At 37.7% G+C, this 18176-nt stretch overlaps 1 protein-coding gene across 3 annotated transcripts in view; it reads right to left on the bottom strand.

Moving 5' to 3' along the window:
- Positions 1-8924: 8924 nt before the first annotated feature.
- Sec11a (SEC11 homolog A, signal peptidase complex subunit) overlaps positions 8925-18176 on the bottom strand; it is a 38085-nt gene continuing 28833 nt past the window's right edge. For 2 of the 3 annotated variants that reach the window (XM_048790211.1, XM_015493033.2), the window contains 3 exons: positions 16643-16762; positions 9931-9988; positions 8925-9449 (listed from right to left, as the gene is read on the bottom strand). In XM_048790211.1, coding sequence (XP_048646168.1) covers positions 9399-9449; positions 9931-9988; positions 16643-16762 — 229 coding nt within the window. In that variant the 3' untranslated portion in view covers positions 8925-9398. Of the gene's footprint in view, positions 9450-9930; positions 9989-15951; positions 15990-16642; positions 16763-18176 lie in introns of all 3 variants that reach the window. The other variant, XM_048790210.1, reaches the window with a different exon arrangement.

The raw sequence follows: 18176 nt of genomic DNA, 5'->3' as shown, positions 1-18176 counted from the left end.
TTTTTAGATGTTGATGGACCTTAATTTTATTCATTTATTTGTATGTGGTGCTGAGAATCTAACCCAGTGCTTCACACATGCTAGGCAAGCGCTCTACCACTGAGCCATTACCCCAGCCCTAAACCATCTTTTTAAAAAAATTATTATTTTTTTACTTGTAGATGGACACAATATATTTATATATTTATTTTTTATGTTGTGCCGAGGATTGAACCCAGTGCCTGACATGTGCTAGGCAAGCACTCTACCACTGAGCCACAACCCCAGCCCTCGCCTTATTTTTTATAGTTTTACATAAACACAATTATTTTGTGGCAGGAAGCAGCAGTTTTATAGGACCTGCCCTTTCACACCCAGCACTATCGTCCTCCTACTTGAAAAGAACTTTTGGATTAGTGGTATCACTTAATGAGAAGATAAAGACACTATGCTCCAGAATAATCCATTTATTTTTTTCTTTTTCTAAAAATATTTTTTAGTTTTTATAGTTGGACACAATACTTTTATTTATTTTTATGTGGTGCTGAGGATTGAACCCAGCACCTCACACGTGCTAGGCGAGGGCTTTACTGCTGAGCCACAACCCCAGCCCCCATTTATTTTTTCTTAAACATTTACTGAACACCAATAATCAGAGCCCCATGAATGCCACAGCAGGAGGGGAGTCAAATTCCCTACTCCCAAGAGAGCTATCCCTCTCACTAGAAATGGTACAAGGAGAGACTGATGGAAGAGTGGGGTGTGGGCCAAGCCCTGGGCTCCTTGCTGGACACTGGACAGTATGAATGTGACAGAGCTTACTACAATTATCTTTAAGAATTATTTTTTCTGACTTAATAATGACACCTGCTATTATTACTCTTGCCCTGGCATTTACACCTCCCTGCTTTCTTGTCACAGATCCCCATGGTGTGCAGATATAGCTCTTATCACCTTCCTATAATAATCATTCCCTTTGCATCCATTACACTCCCATCCTACCCTCTCTGGTCCATGGATGTAAAAATTAGTGGAAGCTCATATTTAGTGATTCTTACTTGCTTAAATGCTTGAACGAAATTATTTTATGTTTCTCTCCCTTAACTGGTGGAAACAGGATGAAAGAGTCACTTGCTTAGATATCTCACTGGAGTCTGGCTTCAGGTCTGTTGGGATCACTGTATCGGGTCCCCAAAGCTGTGAGGGCAGATACAGATCTCCCCAAATTCTCAGACCCACTCCTGTTTTACCATCCCATTTCAACACCAAGTTGGGCTTCAATTTCTCAGGGAGGAAAGGGAGTGAACACTGTATTTTTTACTTCTTTCCTGACAGTGACCTGTGACCTTTTCTTACAGATTTATTTATATTAAGCTAAGCTTCCTCTAACACAAGCCCAGGTTCACAGCTCTGAGATTGGCTCCAGAAGCCCTCAGGACTATTTGAAATGTCAGCCCAGCACAGGAAAAAAGGGTCCCTGAGGACCCAGAAAAAGCAGCAGCTCTAAAGCCAGCTATATAACACTGTCCAAGAGACTGGGCTTCCCTGGGGGAGTGGAAGGAGCTACCGCAGAAAGGATGGCTAGTCCAAGGCAGTGCTAGGCTTTGGGTTTAGCACGAGGACTTCAACTGCTCATCGCATATATTCCCTATATACATGCTGATGACAAGGGAAGACCAAAGGTTTCATCCCACGGGGAGAGACTCACAGTGTGTTTTCATATCAAAGTATATGGGTTTCATCATATCTTCAGGGTTTACTCATGACCCTTCCAGAATTCTACAACATTCAAGAACATCCGTGGAAAATGGGGAGAAGATTCACAGGATGATCAAAGGATGACCAAAGGGATGAAAGCTATATGGCAAATCCCATTATAACTATCATCAACAAAACATTTAAAGTAGCCAGGTGCAGTGGTGCATGCCTATAATCTCAGAGGCCTGGAAGGCCCGATACATTCAAAGCCAACCTCAGCAAATGTGAGACTCTATCTTTAAATAAAATACAAAATAGGGCTGGTGATGTGGCTCAGTGATTGAGTGCACCTGAGTTCAATCCCTAGCACCAAAAAACAAAAACAAAAACCAAACCTTTAAACTGCACCAAGTTTTAAAATCCAAAACAGTTTGAAATAAAGGACATAAATATTAATGTTTTTTCATGTCTTCATTACATTGAAATCAATTACAAGTAACACCTTTTCATAACTCAGTCTTTTTTGCCTGTTTTCTAAAAACACTTTCATGTCTGTTGATACATGATTGATTCTCAGCGTGGATTTGAAGTAGAAAAGACTAGTACCATGCCCATTTTATAAATGAGTTAACTCACATAGAAAGCAAGTTAGTAAGAGACAGGAAACAAATGAAGAAAACCGGACTGTAGACTTGTAACACAAGTACAGAGGATGACAGAAAAGGGAAAAGCAGAAATTTAAATTAGACATAAATGAGTCTAGGTGAAGTCTCAGAAACTAGAGCTGTGTAGAGCAGGACAGTGTGAAGTCTGTCCTGGTAGACCTCTGCACACAGTTCTCCATTTGTGTGGCCTGCAGAAATGAAGAGAAACATCTTGGGAATGCTCAGGTCCTGCTCTTTAGTTTTACAATCAAAAGGAGTTTATAAAATCAGGAAAAGAATAGAATCTTCAAGAAAGGAGAAAGGAAGGGAGAGTCAGGGATTTGTGAAAGAATTTCCTGAAGTCAGGGGGAATACATAGGAGTTTTAGCTGTTCTGTAAGATCAGAACAGTAACCATTAAGAAGTACTATTAAGAAGAAATCCACAGATGGCCAAATGCTTGTAATCCAGCTCCCCAGGAGACTGAGGCAGGAGGATTGCAAATTTAAGGACAGTCTTGGCAACTTAGACCCTGTCAAAAAGGGTTGGGGGTGTAGCTCAATGCTTAAGTGCACCTGGGTTCAATCCCTAGTACTAAACAAACAAACAAACAAACCAAAATCAAAACCAAAACAACAACAAAAAACAAGAACTCAGGAAGGAAGGAAAGACCTACATCTAATGAAAAAGGATGAACACTTCAACAGTGGCTAAGAAGCTACTGTTCAGCTAAATGGCTCAAGTGCTCAGGGACACCATGAAAACCTAAGAAAGCAAGAAGCCCCAGGCAACATTAATAATTCATAATTACTTGCATGTAATATTCATGTATTTAAGGAGACATTTCCATAATTGAAGTAAATATGCGTTCAACTCCAAAGAGGGTTAAAAAGGCTTGGAAATCTAGTGGAGAATCTCAGTATTAATAATCTGAGCAAATCTGAGGAGGAAAAAACCTTCGGCCAATCAAAAATTCCCATTTGACTTTACAGGGTAAAATAACCGGATTAAGACCTCCAGCATGGTGCTGTGGTAAAAGTAACACAGCTCAAGTCTGATTCTGCCATATATGCATTAGAAGATCCTGGTCAAATCCCTGAACTTCTCCTGACTTCTCTCCTTTGTAGGATGGAGGTTATTTTGAGATTTATAAAATGAGAGAAAGTGTTTGTTGTAAACTATAAAGCACTTAGCAGAGCATCTGGCACATTCTAAGTACTCAATATTATTAGCTGGATCCTAGGAAAGCAAAACCCGCTTTAAATCTGAAGCCCATGACAGAGGGAAATGTTCGCTTGCTAGCAGCAAAGACCACAGTGCTTACACAACAGGGCCTAGCTCTGGCAGCATGCCTATTATATCTTAAGGTGTTTGATAAACCAAAATGCCAGCACATCTACCTAAACTCTTGACCAATTTCAAGAAAAGAATTCTATACTCCACATATGGTTTGAAAGTCATACTCAAAATAATAACATAGCTATTGAGAAAAGAAGATTGTTTTTATAATACAAACTTAAGAAAAAGAAATTTAAAATATTCTTCATTGATGAGGATAAGAGGGAAGTACTTATCAGAATGAAAATGAGGTATGAGATTTTCATGTTTTCTAAAAGGCCATGAGTGGGCTTTTTTCTTTTTTTGGTGCTGGGGATTGAAGCCAGTGGTACAATCACTGAGCTACATGCCTAGCCCTTTTTATTTTGAAACAGGGTCTCAAAAGTTGCTGAGACTGGCCTCAAACTTGTGGTCCTTCTGCCTCAGCCTTACAAGTTGAGATTATAGTTGTGCACCACCATGCACAGTAGCCATGAGGTTTTTAAAGATCACAAAACACATCGGGCTGGGGATGTGGCTCAAGCGGTAGCGCGCTCGCCTGGCATGCGTGCAGCCCGGGTTCGATCCTCAGCACCACATACAAACAAAGATGTTGTATCCGCCGAAAAAACTAAAAAAAATAAATATTAAAAAATTCTCTCGGGGCTGGGGATGTGGCTCAAGCGGTAGCGCGCTCGCCTGGCATGCGTGCAGCCCGGGTTCGATCCTCAGCACCACATACAAAGATGTTGTGTCCGCTGAAAACTAAAATAAATAAATAAATAAATATATTTTAAAAAAAAAATTCTCTCTCTCTCTTAAAAAAAAAATCACAAAACACTGTTCTAGAGAGAAGTTGAAAGTTCTTGGCTGATTAGATTATGAGGCTTTTTGCAGAGACTGACAAACTATACCATGTATGGATGAACTTTCTATGAAATTGCTCCATGAAAATCATTATGCTAATTAGAAAAAAAAATCACACAACATCACAGTATGTTTCTTGGTTCTCAGGTATTATTACAAAAACAATTTTTTAAAATTCCACAGAGCACAGAAATAACTATTTCTCTCTTTGCATTAGATGCTAAGGATGAGAGTCAAATGTATGGATCTCTTCTAGCAGACAAAAGAATCTTCTGACATCTTATAGGTACTACTCTCGACTCCAATTCCATCCTTTTCTTTCTCCACACTTACTTCATCCCTGAATTCTTCAATAATTAAATTGTATTATGTTAATTTTAGTCCCCCCCCCCCAGCACAGGGAATTTGAATCCAGGAATGCTTTATCCCTGAGCTATCCCCAGCCCTTTTTGAAATTTTTTTTGAGAAAGGATCTCACTAAATTTCCAGCACTGGCCTCAGAATTGCCATCTTCCTGCCTCGGTCTCCTAAGCTCCTAAGGTGTGATCCCAGCAGCTTATTGCATCTACATAGGTTTCACCTGGCCCTCTTTAATTATTTTATATTTATCATATAGTGCTAGGTATATCTTTTATGAAACCAAGGCAGTGTATAAATAAATCTAAAATAAGTAAAGTACTATGATATACACAAAGATGAAACTGAAGCTGGTCTTGTCTTGATACCTTCAAGGAACTGGCCTTCCCTGGGGTGGGAGAGAGGGACAAACAGAAAGCAACCACTCTGAGGACAATGTTAAAGAGGAATATGAACAAAGTACAGGGCAGTCCGGAGGAAGTAGCACTATATAAATTTGAAAGCTTAATCAAGAATAAGAAACAAGCAGGGGGCAGGTGTGTATACCTGTATTCCCAGGTACTCAGGAGGCTGAGGCAAGAGGATCACAAGTTCAAGACCAACCTGGGCAACTGAGTGAGACCCTGTCTCAAAATAAAAAATAAAATGGTCTGGGGATGTAGCTCAGTACCTTGGGTTTAACCCCAAGTTTGACAAAAAAGAAAAGAAAACCCCTTTGGGGGGCTTTCTATGCATCTATTATTATACTTATGATCCTATACTGAAAAATTTGTTTATGCATATTGCCTTATTAAGGCAGAGTTTCTGGCAAAGCAAGAAGGACTTTGCCTTACTTTTGTATCCTCAAAGACTAGCTGAAACTCTACACATTAAATGCTCAATAAACGTCTGCTGAATGAATTGAGAAAGTTTTCAGCAGGTGAAGTGAGCAGGGACCCCAGGCAGGGACTAGCATAAGCAAAGACAGGTTATGTCTGTACGGTGAAACCTATGTAGATGCAACAATGTGGGACCTGGGGAGAGCCGAGACTGGAAAAGTCCAGAAGGACACTTGGAAGATAAGGTTTTTGCCATCTTTTTGGTAAGTCCTGAACATTCTGGTTTCCGTAATACTACTTGGTTACACAGTATTCTTTCCACACCCACTCATCTTGTGTATGAAGGATGCTGTTTGTTGTTTGACTTCTAAGAGCCCATGAAGGGAAGAAGGGAGATGAAGACATGCCTAGCCAGCAAACAGACTGAACAGGCTATAGCAACTGAAAGAGGATTGTGAGAAAGGTAGACAATCCATTTAACCAGATAGAATCAGCTGGATCATCTCTGACTCTTAACAATGTTAAATATATTGTCATGAGGAGGCTGACCTCAGGTGCTGAAATAGTCCCCTACTATGTTATGAAGGGTTAGTTGGTCTTGGTAAAACTTATGCAAACAACCACTTTCGCAAATACCATCAAGAAAGAGGACACAAGAAGAGTCCAAGAACAAAAAAGAAACAGGATTAACATAAGAAAAATCTGGAAAAGGTACATGCAGCTTAAATGGAATCATGGAGAAATGAAGTTTTCAGATTCAAATTTGGCAAGATCAAGAGAATGTACTTACTAAATAACAGGAAAGCACAAATCACTTTAATGATTCATATGCTCTACTCCAGAATAATAGTTCAGCAACAATGCTAACTGAAATTACTGCCTATGGTTCCAAAGCATGATTATACTGAACATTTAATATATGCTGCTTCATGTTACCAGGGAAATACAGCATAGTGTCTATAATATGAGACCCTTACACTGGAAAAGTTTCCAATCTGCTGGGGGATCTTGAGGCCATATCCATAAACTTAAACAGTACGAGACAGCCAATACCGAGTGGCAGTAGAATAATTAATTGTGAAGATGGTAAGACTCAAAGACTAGCAAAGATAAGGGTATATATACAATACTAATGTGAAAAATTGCTGGGGATGTAGCTCAGTGGTAGAGTGCTTGCCTAGCACACATGAAACCCTGGGTTCAGTCCCCAGCATGTCAGGGGGAAAAAAAAAAGATGATAATGTGAAAACCCAGGGAATACAGAACAGGGATGCTTAATGTTAGCTGAATTCAAAGTTTCAAAGGTAGGAGAGACATAAAATTTATGGTCCAAGCAACAGACATTTCTGAAAATAAAAAGTACACTGAAACTAATTAGCAGGTGGTAATTATCTAAAATAGGCATACAATGGAACACTGTGATGGGAGGTGAACAGATATAGTAGGAAAATGAAAAATCTAGGGAAGTATTCCTTCACTGAACATATGAACACTGAAGGGGAAGTTTGAGGGAATCACTACAAACTTGAGTTTAAAGATGGAACAATCAAGTGAAAGGGTCCAGGGGGAAGAGAGACAAAAAAACTAGGACTGAGGATAGGCAGTTGGTGTTATGAGAGTAGATAAGTAGCCAAGAGATGATCTCATTATCAAATTCTTAAAGTTTTATAGTTCTCATACTGTTTTCTAATTCCTTTCATTCACCACGTTGAGTCTCCAATTTGCCACACACTCTGCTAAATCTCAAAGAGCTGATACGTCCATTCAATTACCAAATTAAACCTCTCTGGCATTTCTTGCATTTTTCAAAGAGCATTTAAAACATATTTACTAATAAAATCTCATATATTTAAGTCTTATTTTTAGTGCTAATCTACACAATATATAATTAGGAACATAAAATACCTCTTCCCAAAAATAATCTTTTTCTGGTTAATGAAATGGTTCAAATGTTTTTAACAGCTTTGAATACTTTTTCAGAGAGTTTTATCCATTGCTTAAAACAGGAGCATCTAGTAAAGGAGAAAGAATGATACTTTTACTGAAACATGCAAGTGAGGAAAAGTATTGTTTTCCTCCCATTTAGTGTCTAAGGAGGAGAAATTGGAAAGGAAGGAGATACAAATCTAAGGGTGTTTATATCTGGCTAGACAGGATTGCAGAAGACGATGTGATCCCAACTTTGGCCAGGAAAGCACACTATCTCCAGTGGACTGATAGGGCTGAACAGCTATCTTTCTCTATAGATGATTAGGTAGAAAGAAAGAGGGTAATATAGTAATATTCTGCCATTCCACACAAGGAGCTGTTTCAGCACTCTCCTTTTCATGAGAAAATGTAAATATTACATAAGGACAGGTTCAAAAGAGCATTTGTTAACAGTGACTTGACAAATTTCACACACTGTTGAGACCATTAAGCACCCATATCCAAAGTTAGAAGGCTAAAGCCTAGTTAATGGATTCAAGGGTGGCACTGTGCTCTGCAGGGGAGGGCTGCAGAAGTGTGTCTCTGTTCTCATTCCATTAGCATAACAGCACGAACTGACTTCCACCTCAGTTGAACAAATAATAGAACTAGATCATGTAGCCCAAAACAGAAAACTTGCCTATTTTGAGACTTATGCATTAATACAAGAAGAGAATAGAAAGACTTAATGAGTATTTTGTGCTTAAAACATACTGGCTTACCCTACACTTCCTGTTTCCCTATCAGTCTCAATATTAAAAGAAAATGCACAACTGAGCTTTGCAGTCGTTGCTTTAAACTCTGCCTTAAGTTTGCATTAGAGAAAAGCAGAGCCACGCACTTAAAAGAACACATTCAGGCAAATTAGAATTTAAAGACAAGTACAATGCTTGCCATCCACCACCCTGTCCTGCCTCCTGCACATGCCCTGGTATACAAAGGACTGAGAATGTCTGAAGTGTACAAAGGGCTATGAGTTTTTACAGGCCAGTGAGATTTTCTGAATCTCTCAGGAACACTAGTTGGGTTTATACACATCTGAGTCACGCCCTAGTGAAGAATCAATTTTATGACTAAGAGATTTCCTATGAACGTCAATGGCTACTTTTGCTTCACAAAAACAAAACAAAACAAAAAAATAACAGTATTAGGGCAATCTTCTTAGCTGAAGGGCTCTTCAACCCAAAGCTTTTATACCCCCACAAGGAGTACTAAAACCATCCAAGGAAAGCAAATCTCAGGAGCTTTCTGGACAAACACAATCCAGGGATAAGGGGTTCAATGTGCAAAGTCTTTTATTTAAAATTCTGAAAAGTTAAAGACTTATGACCACCTCAGTATGTGCCATTCCCATTATAAGGAGGAATGACAGTTTCAAACTCGTGCAGAGCTGCATTTTCATTTACAGAACTCTGTAGGCACTTTAGAAGTGAAGCTTGGCTTCAAAATACAAACACTGGGGGCTTTGGCTCAACCTTTTAATATAAAAATTCACTGATGTACAAAAATGTGAAAGTGTGACAATGACAACATATGAAATTCTGTGATTGAAAGTCCCCTTGAGTGCACTCTAGTGCACACGCACCCGCCCAAACAGATTCTGGCGTGGAAACATAAACTAACGTAAACCAGGGCTACTGAGAAGCGCCAACATGTGTGTTCTCCATTCCACCAATCACAGACCAACAGCTACTCCAAACATTCAGTAACAAAAAGTACGGCATCTTCCCAGGAACAGCAAGGCAGACTTCTTACTCACGATGGACCAGCACGAATAAACCCAGCAAAAAAAGTACTGCATACTACAAAATAAAGACAGAAACACAAGTCAGAGATGCTTTTAAAAGTTCGTAAGTTCTCAGAATCAATTAATAAACTAGACTTTTTGGCCATGATATATTTAAACTATTATTTTTTCATGTTTCAACCATAATCCACTTAAAGTTTGCGAAATTAAGCAAAAGATCACTGTTTAGAGGCTTTAACCCAGGACCTCATGCATTCTAGGTGCATAAACTCTACCACTGAGTTACACCCTCAGCTTGAAGTCACTTTTTTTTTTGGTGGTGGTACTGAGGCTTGAACCCAGGGTGGGCACTTTATTATTGAGCTACATCCCCAGTCCTTTTTATTTTGAGATAGGGTCTTGCTAAGTTGCCCGGGCTGGCCTGGAACTTGTGATCCTCCTGCCTCAGCCTCCAGAGTAACTGGGATTATAGGCATGCACCACAATACCAGGTCCAAGATCACATTTTTAATGAAACATATGGTATAATCTCTCACCTTAAATTTAGGATAGTCATTCATGAGGATCGTCACAATTCCAATATAAGGAACAAATCTAAAATAAACAAAAACATGATCATCACAGAATTTCCTAAGCAAAGCAGCTGTTATCATTTACCAAACATCCATATCTTTCAGAGAAAACTAATTTTCAGTTCACAAAGATCCTCTGTATATATTATTCTATTTATTCCTTCCAATAGATCATGATAGGGAAGTTAGGAATATAACCATTTTATAGATGAGGAAACAGCTGATCATGCCCAAGGCACATAGCTTCCTTGTGGTGAAACTGCTACTAGACATGAGAGGTCTTAGATCTCTAGTTGGTAATACTGATACAGGGTGTGTCTTAACAAGCTTTAGGGAGCTGTCAACCTAGTTGGGGAGACAAGGCAAACACAGCCAGAATATTACAAGGTATTTCATGTTAAGTGGCCACAAAGTAAATGTAAGAGCTCTTATATAGATGTACTTAGGATTTCACTGCCCTCTTATTTGAACCACCTGTAATTTGGGTTTGGCCCTCTTAATCCTGATATTTAAAACAGTTTAAAACACCATACAGAACAAACTAATCTCAGCCTCCATCTTTCTTTACATGTCTACAGCATTTGACGTCGATGACCACAACTTGTCTTGAAATCTCTCCTCCTTGGATATTTTTTATCTATCTGTAACAAATTTGTTTCTCCACCTACCTCTGCTATCATACAGAAGAAAGCCAAAGCGGAAGCTGATCTTTGTACACTTTGTAACAGCCCACAGATTTTTATTCAGGGCACGGACAACCTTCGCACCTTCATCCCATGCCAAAGGCAGCCGAAACAGAAATTATCTCCCATGTAACAATTCCACCATCAAAGCCTAAGGTAAATTTCAAGAATGGACATTTTGTCTTTGGTGTATTTCACTTCCTAATTCCAGTGGCTTGGGAGGCTGAAGCAGGAGGATCACAAGTTCAAAGCCAGCCACAGAAACTTAGAGACCTTGTCTCTAAATTTAAAAAAATATAAAAAGGGCTGGGGATGTGGCTCAGTGGTTAAGTGCCCCTGGCTTCAATCCATGTTTTAAAAAAAAACCCACAAAAATACAAACAAACAAAAACGTCCCTTACTCCTGTCTCCTCTCCTCACCCTTTTCCTATTCTCTCTTCCCACAAACTTCCCTTCTACATACATTGGTGTTTCTTAAAACTTAGACCTCCTTTGTCACAATCATTTGAATGACTTGTTAAAAATGCATATTCTTGCCAGGCACAGTGGCACATGCCTATAATCCCAGCAGCTTTGGAGGCTGAGGCAGGAGGATCATTGAGTTTAAAGCCAGTCTCAGCAAAAGTGAGGCATTAAGCAACCCAGTGAAACCCTGTCTCTAATAAAATACAAAATAGGGCTGGGATGTAGTTCAGTGGCTGAGTGCCTGAGTTCAATCCCTGGTAACCCCCCACCCCCACCCCCAAAATGCATACTCTTCAATCTTCCCCAGATTTACTGGGTTAGGAAATCTCTGAAAGATGAGCTCCAAATGATGTTCTTGCACACTCAATTTCAAAAAGTCTAGCTCTAGTGTGAGGTACACAGCACAGGTGTGTGGCGAAAAGAATATCAACTCTTGGGGCCTATGTCTTAGTTTCAACTCCTGGGTCCTTCAAGAGCTGAAAAGTGACAGTCTCTATAGAATGGTATTGCTAAGCTCTAGGAGGGAAGATAGAGGCTGTCTATATTGTTTTATACATATTTTTAAAATTGCAATATATGTCTTGTCATTTTTAACCCTTCATAAAAGCAATCACTTTCAGTGAAGGTAAATCATCTAATTTAAGGACATAATGGCAAATGCCTCACAGTAAAATGCAGATTAAGACCTATAAAAACATCTGTTTTCTATAAAACATCAAGCTAATTCTGATCTGATGACCAGCAGCCATTCTCATAGGTAGAAGCTTTCTTCTGTTATCTCCACACAATGGTATATATGCCCAAAGAAACACAACCACAGACCACAATTTGCTTAGGAGAAATTCATGGAAACTTTTTTGTTGTTGCTGTTTTTGGCTTTTCCTTGTACAGTAGAGGTTAAAATGAAAGCAACCTCATCTTTTTTTTTTTTTTTTCAATATTTATTTTTTAGTTGTAGTTGGACACAATACCTTTATTTATTTATTGTTTTATATGGTACTGGAGATTGAACCCAGGGCCTCGAACGGGCTAGGGGAATGCTCCACCGCTGAGCCACCACCCCAGCCCCAAAAGCAACTTCATCTTTATGGGTAATATAAGAAAAACATATGGCAAGCCAAACCAAAGAATTAATTACTTGTACCACTCCTTCCTGCCATAGACAGAGATAGCAGAATTAATAATGAAGTATATAAAGCGGTATCATCAATTATCTTAAAGGCATCAATCGTACTTTTTCCCTATTCTGCTCAGGTAAACTCATATATTAAAGGAGAGTTGATGATAAGCAGAACAAGGTTTAAAGTAAATAAAATAAATACCATTCACAAGGCCAACTCCAATAGCAGCCTTCGCCAAGTTAACACCTAAATGGTAGAGTATGGTTGAACATATTTCCCTGGGAACTCTTGGGATCAAAGGTGCTATTCAGAAATAGCCTCTTTGGCTGATGTTTTTTTTTGGGAAAAATGATTAAAAAGAAAAGATCAAACAGTAAAGGAGATAAACTTCCCAACCCTGAAAAAAAAAAATTAAGAGGAGAACCCAGAACAGTTTTGTCAGATATTGAAAGGGATCTTAAGGGAATTTGGACCCCAGCAGCCAACTAAGAGAATATGCAATTATCCAAAATGGATCATTTTGTTTCTAGAATGATCTGTGACTTGTTTCAAGTAAAAATACATTTTAAAAGACTTATTTATAAAACTGATTTCAGTCAACAGAGAGCTCAGATACTCTGCTCCTTATATCTTATATCTATATATTTTAAATTTTGGCTTAACATGTAATACTGGTACATTTTTTCAACATTTTTCAAATCAAGGGAGTTAGCATTTCCATTTCTTTATCATTGCTTTGTTTGGAAACTTCAAGCTTCTCTATTATAGTTCTTCCTTATATTTTTGTTCTTTTCTTTTCATTATTAATACTTCTATTTCCTGATCTTCTGCCAGGCTTTTAGCCTTTTCTCTTGTTGCTTTTTGAAAAAGAGGTCCTCTTGTGTTTTTCAACTTCCTGAATTTAGAAAGAATCACCCCTACTAAATGCTTAATGGGGCCAATATCAGTTTCATTTTCTAAAATTGTTTTTACTATATGTTACAAGATGAATGAACCCTAAAAATTAGGACAAGTGAAAGAAGCCAGACATAAAAGACTAAAAATGGTATGGTTCTGTTATATGAAATACCCAGAACAGGCAAATCCATAGAGACACAAAGTAGATTAGTGGTTGTCAAGGGCTGCAGGGAAGGAGGGGATGGGAAGTGACTGCTAATGAGCATGGAGTTTTATTTTGGGATTGATGGAAATGCTTTGGAATTAGTGGTGATAGTTTCACAACCCTGTGAATAAAATAAAATCCACTAAATTGGACACTTTAAAATGGTGAATTTTATATCCCAATATATGAAAATTCTATTTCAATAAAAAATTTTTCTTAGATAATTTTGATTTGGGGCTTTAGGCCCCAGTGTACAACTGTTCAAAAAATCAAAACATTTTTTAAAATGCCTAAAGGGATGTTTGTACCACAGTCACAAACTTGTCTGCAGAAAAACTCTATTGTCAAGGTTTGGCACAGCCTGACTTATCAGCTTAGTGTTTTATAAATACAATTTCCACAAGAGAATGTGATAAATTACATTACATGTCAAAGTAAGTGGTGGTATAATCAATGGAAAGTGAATTTGTACAGTCAAGAGTCTGTCCTCCTGCTGTTCATGTACTGTATGTTTATACTTCATAGAAATTTACTTAATACAGAGAGTAACAGACTATTACTTTCTTTTCTTTTCCCTCCCTCCCCCCCTTCCTTCCTTCGTTCCTTCTCCCTCCCCCCTCCCTTTTTTGTGGTACTAGTGATTGAAACCAGGGACATTCTACCACTGTGCTACAGCCCCAGTTCTTTTTATTATTTGGCAGGGTCTTACTAAGTTGCTGAGGGTCTTGCCAAGTTGTCAAGACTGGCCTCGAACTTGTGATCTTCCTGCCTCAGCCTTCTGAGTCACTGGGATTACAAGCATGTGCCACCACAGCTGGCTGCATTGTTTAATTAAAAGCCACCAAAACATTGTATATTTTTAAAGGTGGCAGTATAGAAATATTGGTATGTATAGTTTGGGATTTTTCAAAACTTCTTCAGAAAGATAAGTTACTTCAGTGAAAGTCTGGCTTCCCCAACATTTTAGAACATGGTATCTTTTATTCAACAAAGGGCCAGAGTGAGAATACACAGCTGTAATAAATACTTTAGAATCAAGACCCACATAAAGGGAGACACATGTAGAAGCATACATAAAAGTATGGCAAAATTTGTTGAAAGACTTTAACATATACATGTTCTACCCAATAGTTCCACTGATTGGAATTACTGGCATTACAGTAATCCCAGCATCTTGGGAAGGTAAGGCAGGAGGGTTTCAAGTTAAAAAACCAGCCTTAGTAACTTAGCGAGGCTCTAGGCAACCCTGTCTCTAAATAATATACAAAAAGGGCTGTGGATGTGCCTTGGTGGTTAAGTGCCCTAGGTTCAATCCCCAGTACAAAAAAAAAAAAAAAAAAAGATTGCTCAGGCAGAGGCACTGAGATATATATAACAAGGATGTTCACCATAACATTGTTCACAATTAAACAAAAAACTAGATTAAAAATAGGGCTGGGGATGTGGCTCAAGCGGTAGCACGCTCGCCTGGCGTGCGTGCGGCCCGGGTTCGATCCTCAGCACCACATACAAAGATGTTGTGTCTGCCGAAAACTAAAAAAAATAAATATTAAAAAAAAAAATTATAAAAAAAAAAATAAAAATAGAAGCAAAAAACTAGATACAGTCAGAATATCTAAATAACAGGAGAATGACTAAATAATAATATGATCTATTAAAATAGTTGTTCCTCCATACATGTGTTAATGTATCTAGAAACATATCTATTAATACCTGCATCTTTATCTCTCTATATAAAGACTTAAAAGAACTTAAACCAAAAGGCTAACAATAAATACTTATAGAAGTGGAGAAGAAGGACAGTAAAGTGACTTTGCTTTTTGATGACTGGTATTTCCTTATGTATCTACATCTATCTGTTTTTTTGCAATTAAAGGGAAAACAAAAATACTCAAAGGGGTTGACAAGTCTGAATAATATTAGGGGCATCTTTGGAATTGTGGGAGATGGGTACTATTATTTCTTGAAGCACTGATGACTTAATTTGGATTTGTCTGTCATAATAAATGAAATTCTCCTAAAGCAGGGGCATAAGTACATGTGTGTATGCGTGTACACATGCACACCAGCCCTGAAGGTTCTAAAATCTGATCTTTTTGGCTCAAAAAAGAGCATCTCTCATGCTATAACTGAGGCAACTTTCACTTGTAACCTGCACTTCAGTCTGTACAGTACAATTTTTCATTGTGGTGGCCTGCTTATCAGTGTAATAACTCTGGATTCACACAGTCTATTATAGGTCAGAAGGACCACAGATTGTGATAGCATTAAGAGTGCCATGAAGCACTGAAATAGTGAGAACCAGTAACCACCCTGTTCAGCAATGTTATGCCAGTAATTCTGGTGTGATGGTTAAGAGGGTAGGCCCTGGAGCTGCCAGCCACTTACTACTATCAGTGTGATTTTTGATAAGTAACCTAATTCCTCTGAGTTTCCTCATCTGTAGAATGGGAATATTAGGGTTGTTCCAAGGTTAAAATGAGGTAATACCTATAAAGCATTCACAATCAGTCTCTGATAAATAGTAAACCCTAATGAAGGTGAGTTATTGTTAATACTATTAATAACATTAAGGTAGTTAACAATTCCATACTTCTTTATACCAGTAACTTACAATTCCTGTTCTCCACTGATCTGTTCTCCTGATAAAATCTGAAATAAACAGGCTTAATATAATTTTTAAATTTCATATTACCTCATCAATTTCAAGACTAGAAATAAAACAGTATGGAATAAATGGACATGATAAAATTAATTTAGATGAACACTTTTAAGTTGTTGACTCAGTAAATTCCTAAGAAATTATTTCAGGAAGCAGGATTAATACTGTTCCAAATCCTCACAGCCTTACCCAATACAGACAACAGAGCATAAAAAAAGCACCCAATATTTCTTTTCTTTTTTTTAATTTTTTTTTTAAATATTTTTTTAGTTGTCAATAGACTTTTATTTTATTTATTTATTTATATGTGGTGCTGAGAATCGAATCCAGTGCCTCACACATGCTAGGCAAGTGCTTTACCGCTGAGCCACAACCTCAGCCCCGCACCTGATATTTCTTGAGCAAACTGAATAAATATGAATTTTTAAATTGTCACATCCAATTCACTATCTCTTTTATTGTACCCAAGTTCATCCCCATATGGGTAAATTTTAAGAAGCACATTTTTCAAATGACACAAATATGATATGGTGAAACCAGGGCCAAAATGCTACATATTCAGTTGCAAATGATCAGATAATATGATTGAGAGGGCCATGTTTCAAGTGACATAAAATTTCAAGACGTTCCCCTCTATACTTACCCTCTGGCTCTCCCCACAACATCTTTTTTCTCTAGCCAGTGTTGTCCTTGTTTATAGAGGCCTCGGTCATCAACAGCATTATTATCTCCTTTGGTCAAAAACTTGATATGCCCATTTTGCCTTGAAAGAGTAAGGTAAACTCAAGTCATTACATACCTCTTCATGGCATGTGAAAGCACAAAATATGCTCTTGTTAACCCAAAATTCCTGTGGCACTGAGGTACATTATCACAATTCCTAGCATTAAAATAACTCTTTAACTAAAAAATATAATTACTGTGTTTAAAATAAAGATTAAAAACAAAAAGTTCAATTTTTTTTTAGAGTGAGAGAGAGAATTTTTTTAATATTTATTTTTTAGTTTTCGATGGACACAACATCTTTATGTTATTTTTATGTGGTGCTGAGGATCGAACCCAGCGCCCCGCATGTGCCAGGCGAGCGCGCCACCGCTTGAGCCACATCCCCAGTCTCAAAAAGTTCAAATTTAGGAACTGAAATACTATGCAAGCATTAAAATTAAAAACAAAGTTGTAGAAGAATATTTAATGGCACTGGAAGATCATACAAATTTTACTAAGTGAAAGAAAGGTTACAAAACACCATGTACATACTGGGGAATGAAACTGACCAAATTATGTTATGTGCATGTATGAATATGCAACAACAAATCCCACTGTTATGTATAATAATAATGCACCAATTTTAAAAATAGCACACAGAATCCATCTCATTTTTAAATTTTAAAAAAATTATATGTGTGTGTATGTGTGTGTGTTATAGATAGATAGATAGATAGATATTTAGTTGTAGGTGGACACAACACCTTTATTTTATTTATTTATATGGGATGCTAAGGATTGAAATCAGTGCTTCACACATTGCTAGGCAAGTGCTCTACTGCTGAGCCACAACCCCAGCCCCAGAATCATCTAGTTTTTACAATAAAATACATACAATAAATTTTCTAGAAATATTAACTGAGTAAAGCAATACAGGATGTAACTGACAAAATGTAGACTTTCGGAAACAACAGAATGACCTAGTTACTTCAAATAATTTGCAAGAAACAAAGAAAGTTGGAGAAAGAACCTCTAGATGAAATAAGACTATAAAAACACATCAACCTATTTAGCCAAGGACTTTATTTGAATCCAGATTCAAATAAACTGTTAAACTTATGACCTATTTGGGAATTTGAACAAAGATTAGAAACAATGATGTAAGCAATTACTGTTCTTTTTTTTTAAAGTGTAACTGAGATAGAATAGAATGAATAAAGAGGTAGAAAGGAGACAAAAGAAAACAGAGACTGTAGCTGCAAATCTAAAAGCCCCACGATCAGACTTTACTCCCCAGACCTGATTTTTCCTCTAGGACTATTACTCCCTAATTTCTGAGAAATCTATAAATCTTAGAGTTACTGTAAATTTACTCATGTATGAAAATTAGCTAATTTTGATTAAAGCTTTATTAAGTGCACATTATGTGTTTTCAGATTAGATAAAACAAAGGGAGATTCTGGCGGGGGGGG

The sequence above is a fragment of the Marmota marmota genome, unplaced genomic scaffold (assembly GCF_001458135.2).
Source record: "Marmota marmota marmota unplaced genomic scaffold, marMar, whole genome shotgun sequence".
Lineage (NCBI taxonomy): Eukaryota > Metazoa > Chordata > Mammalia > Rodentia > Sciuridae > Marmota > Marmota marmota.
Note: the sequence above shows the minus strand (reverse complement) of the source record. Positions and strands in the feature narration are given on the sequence as shown.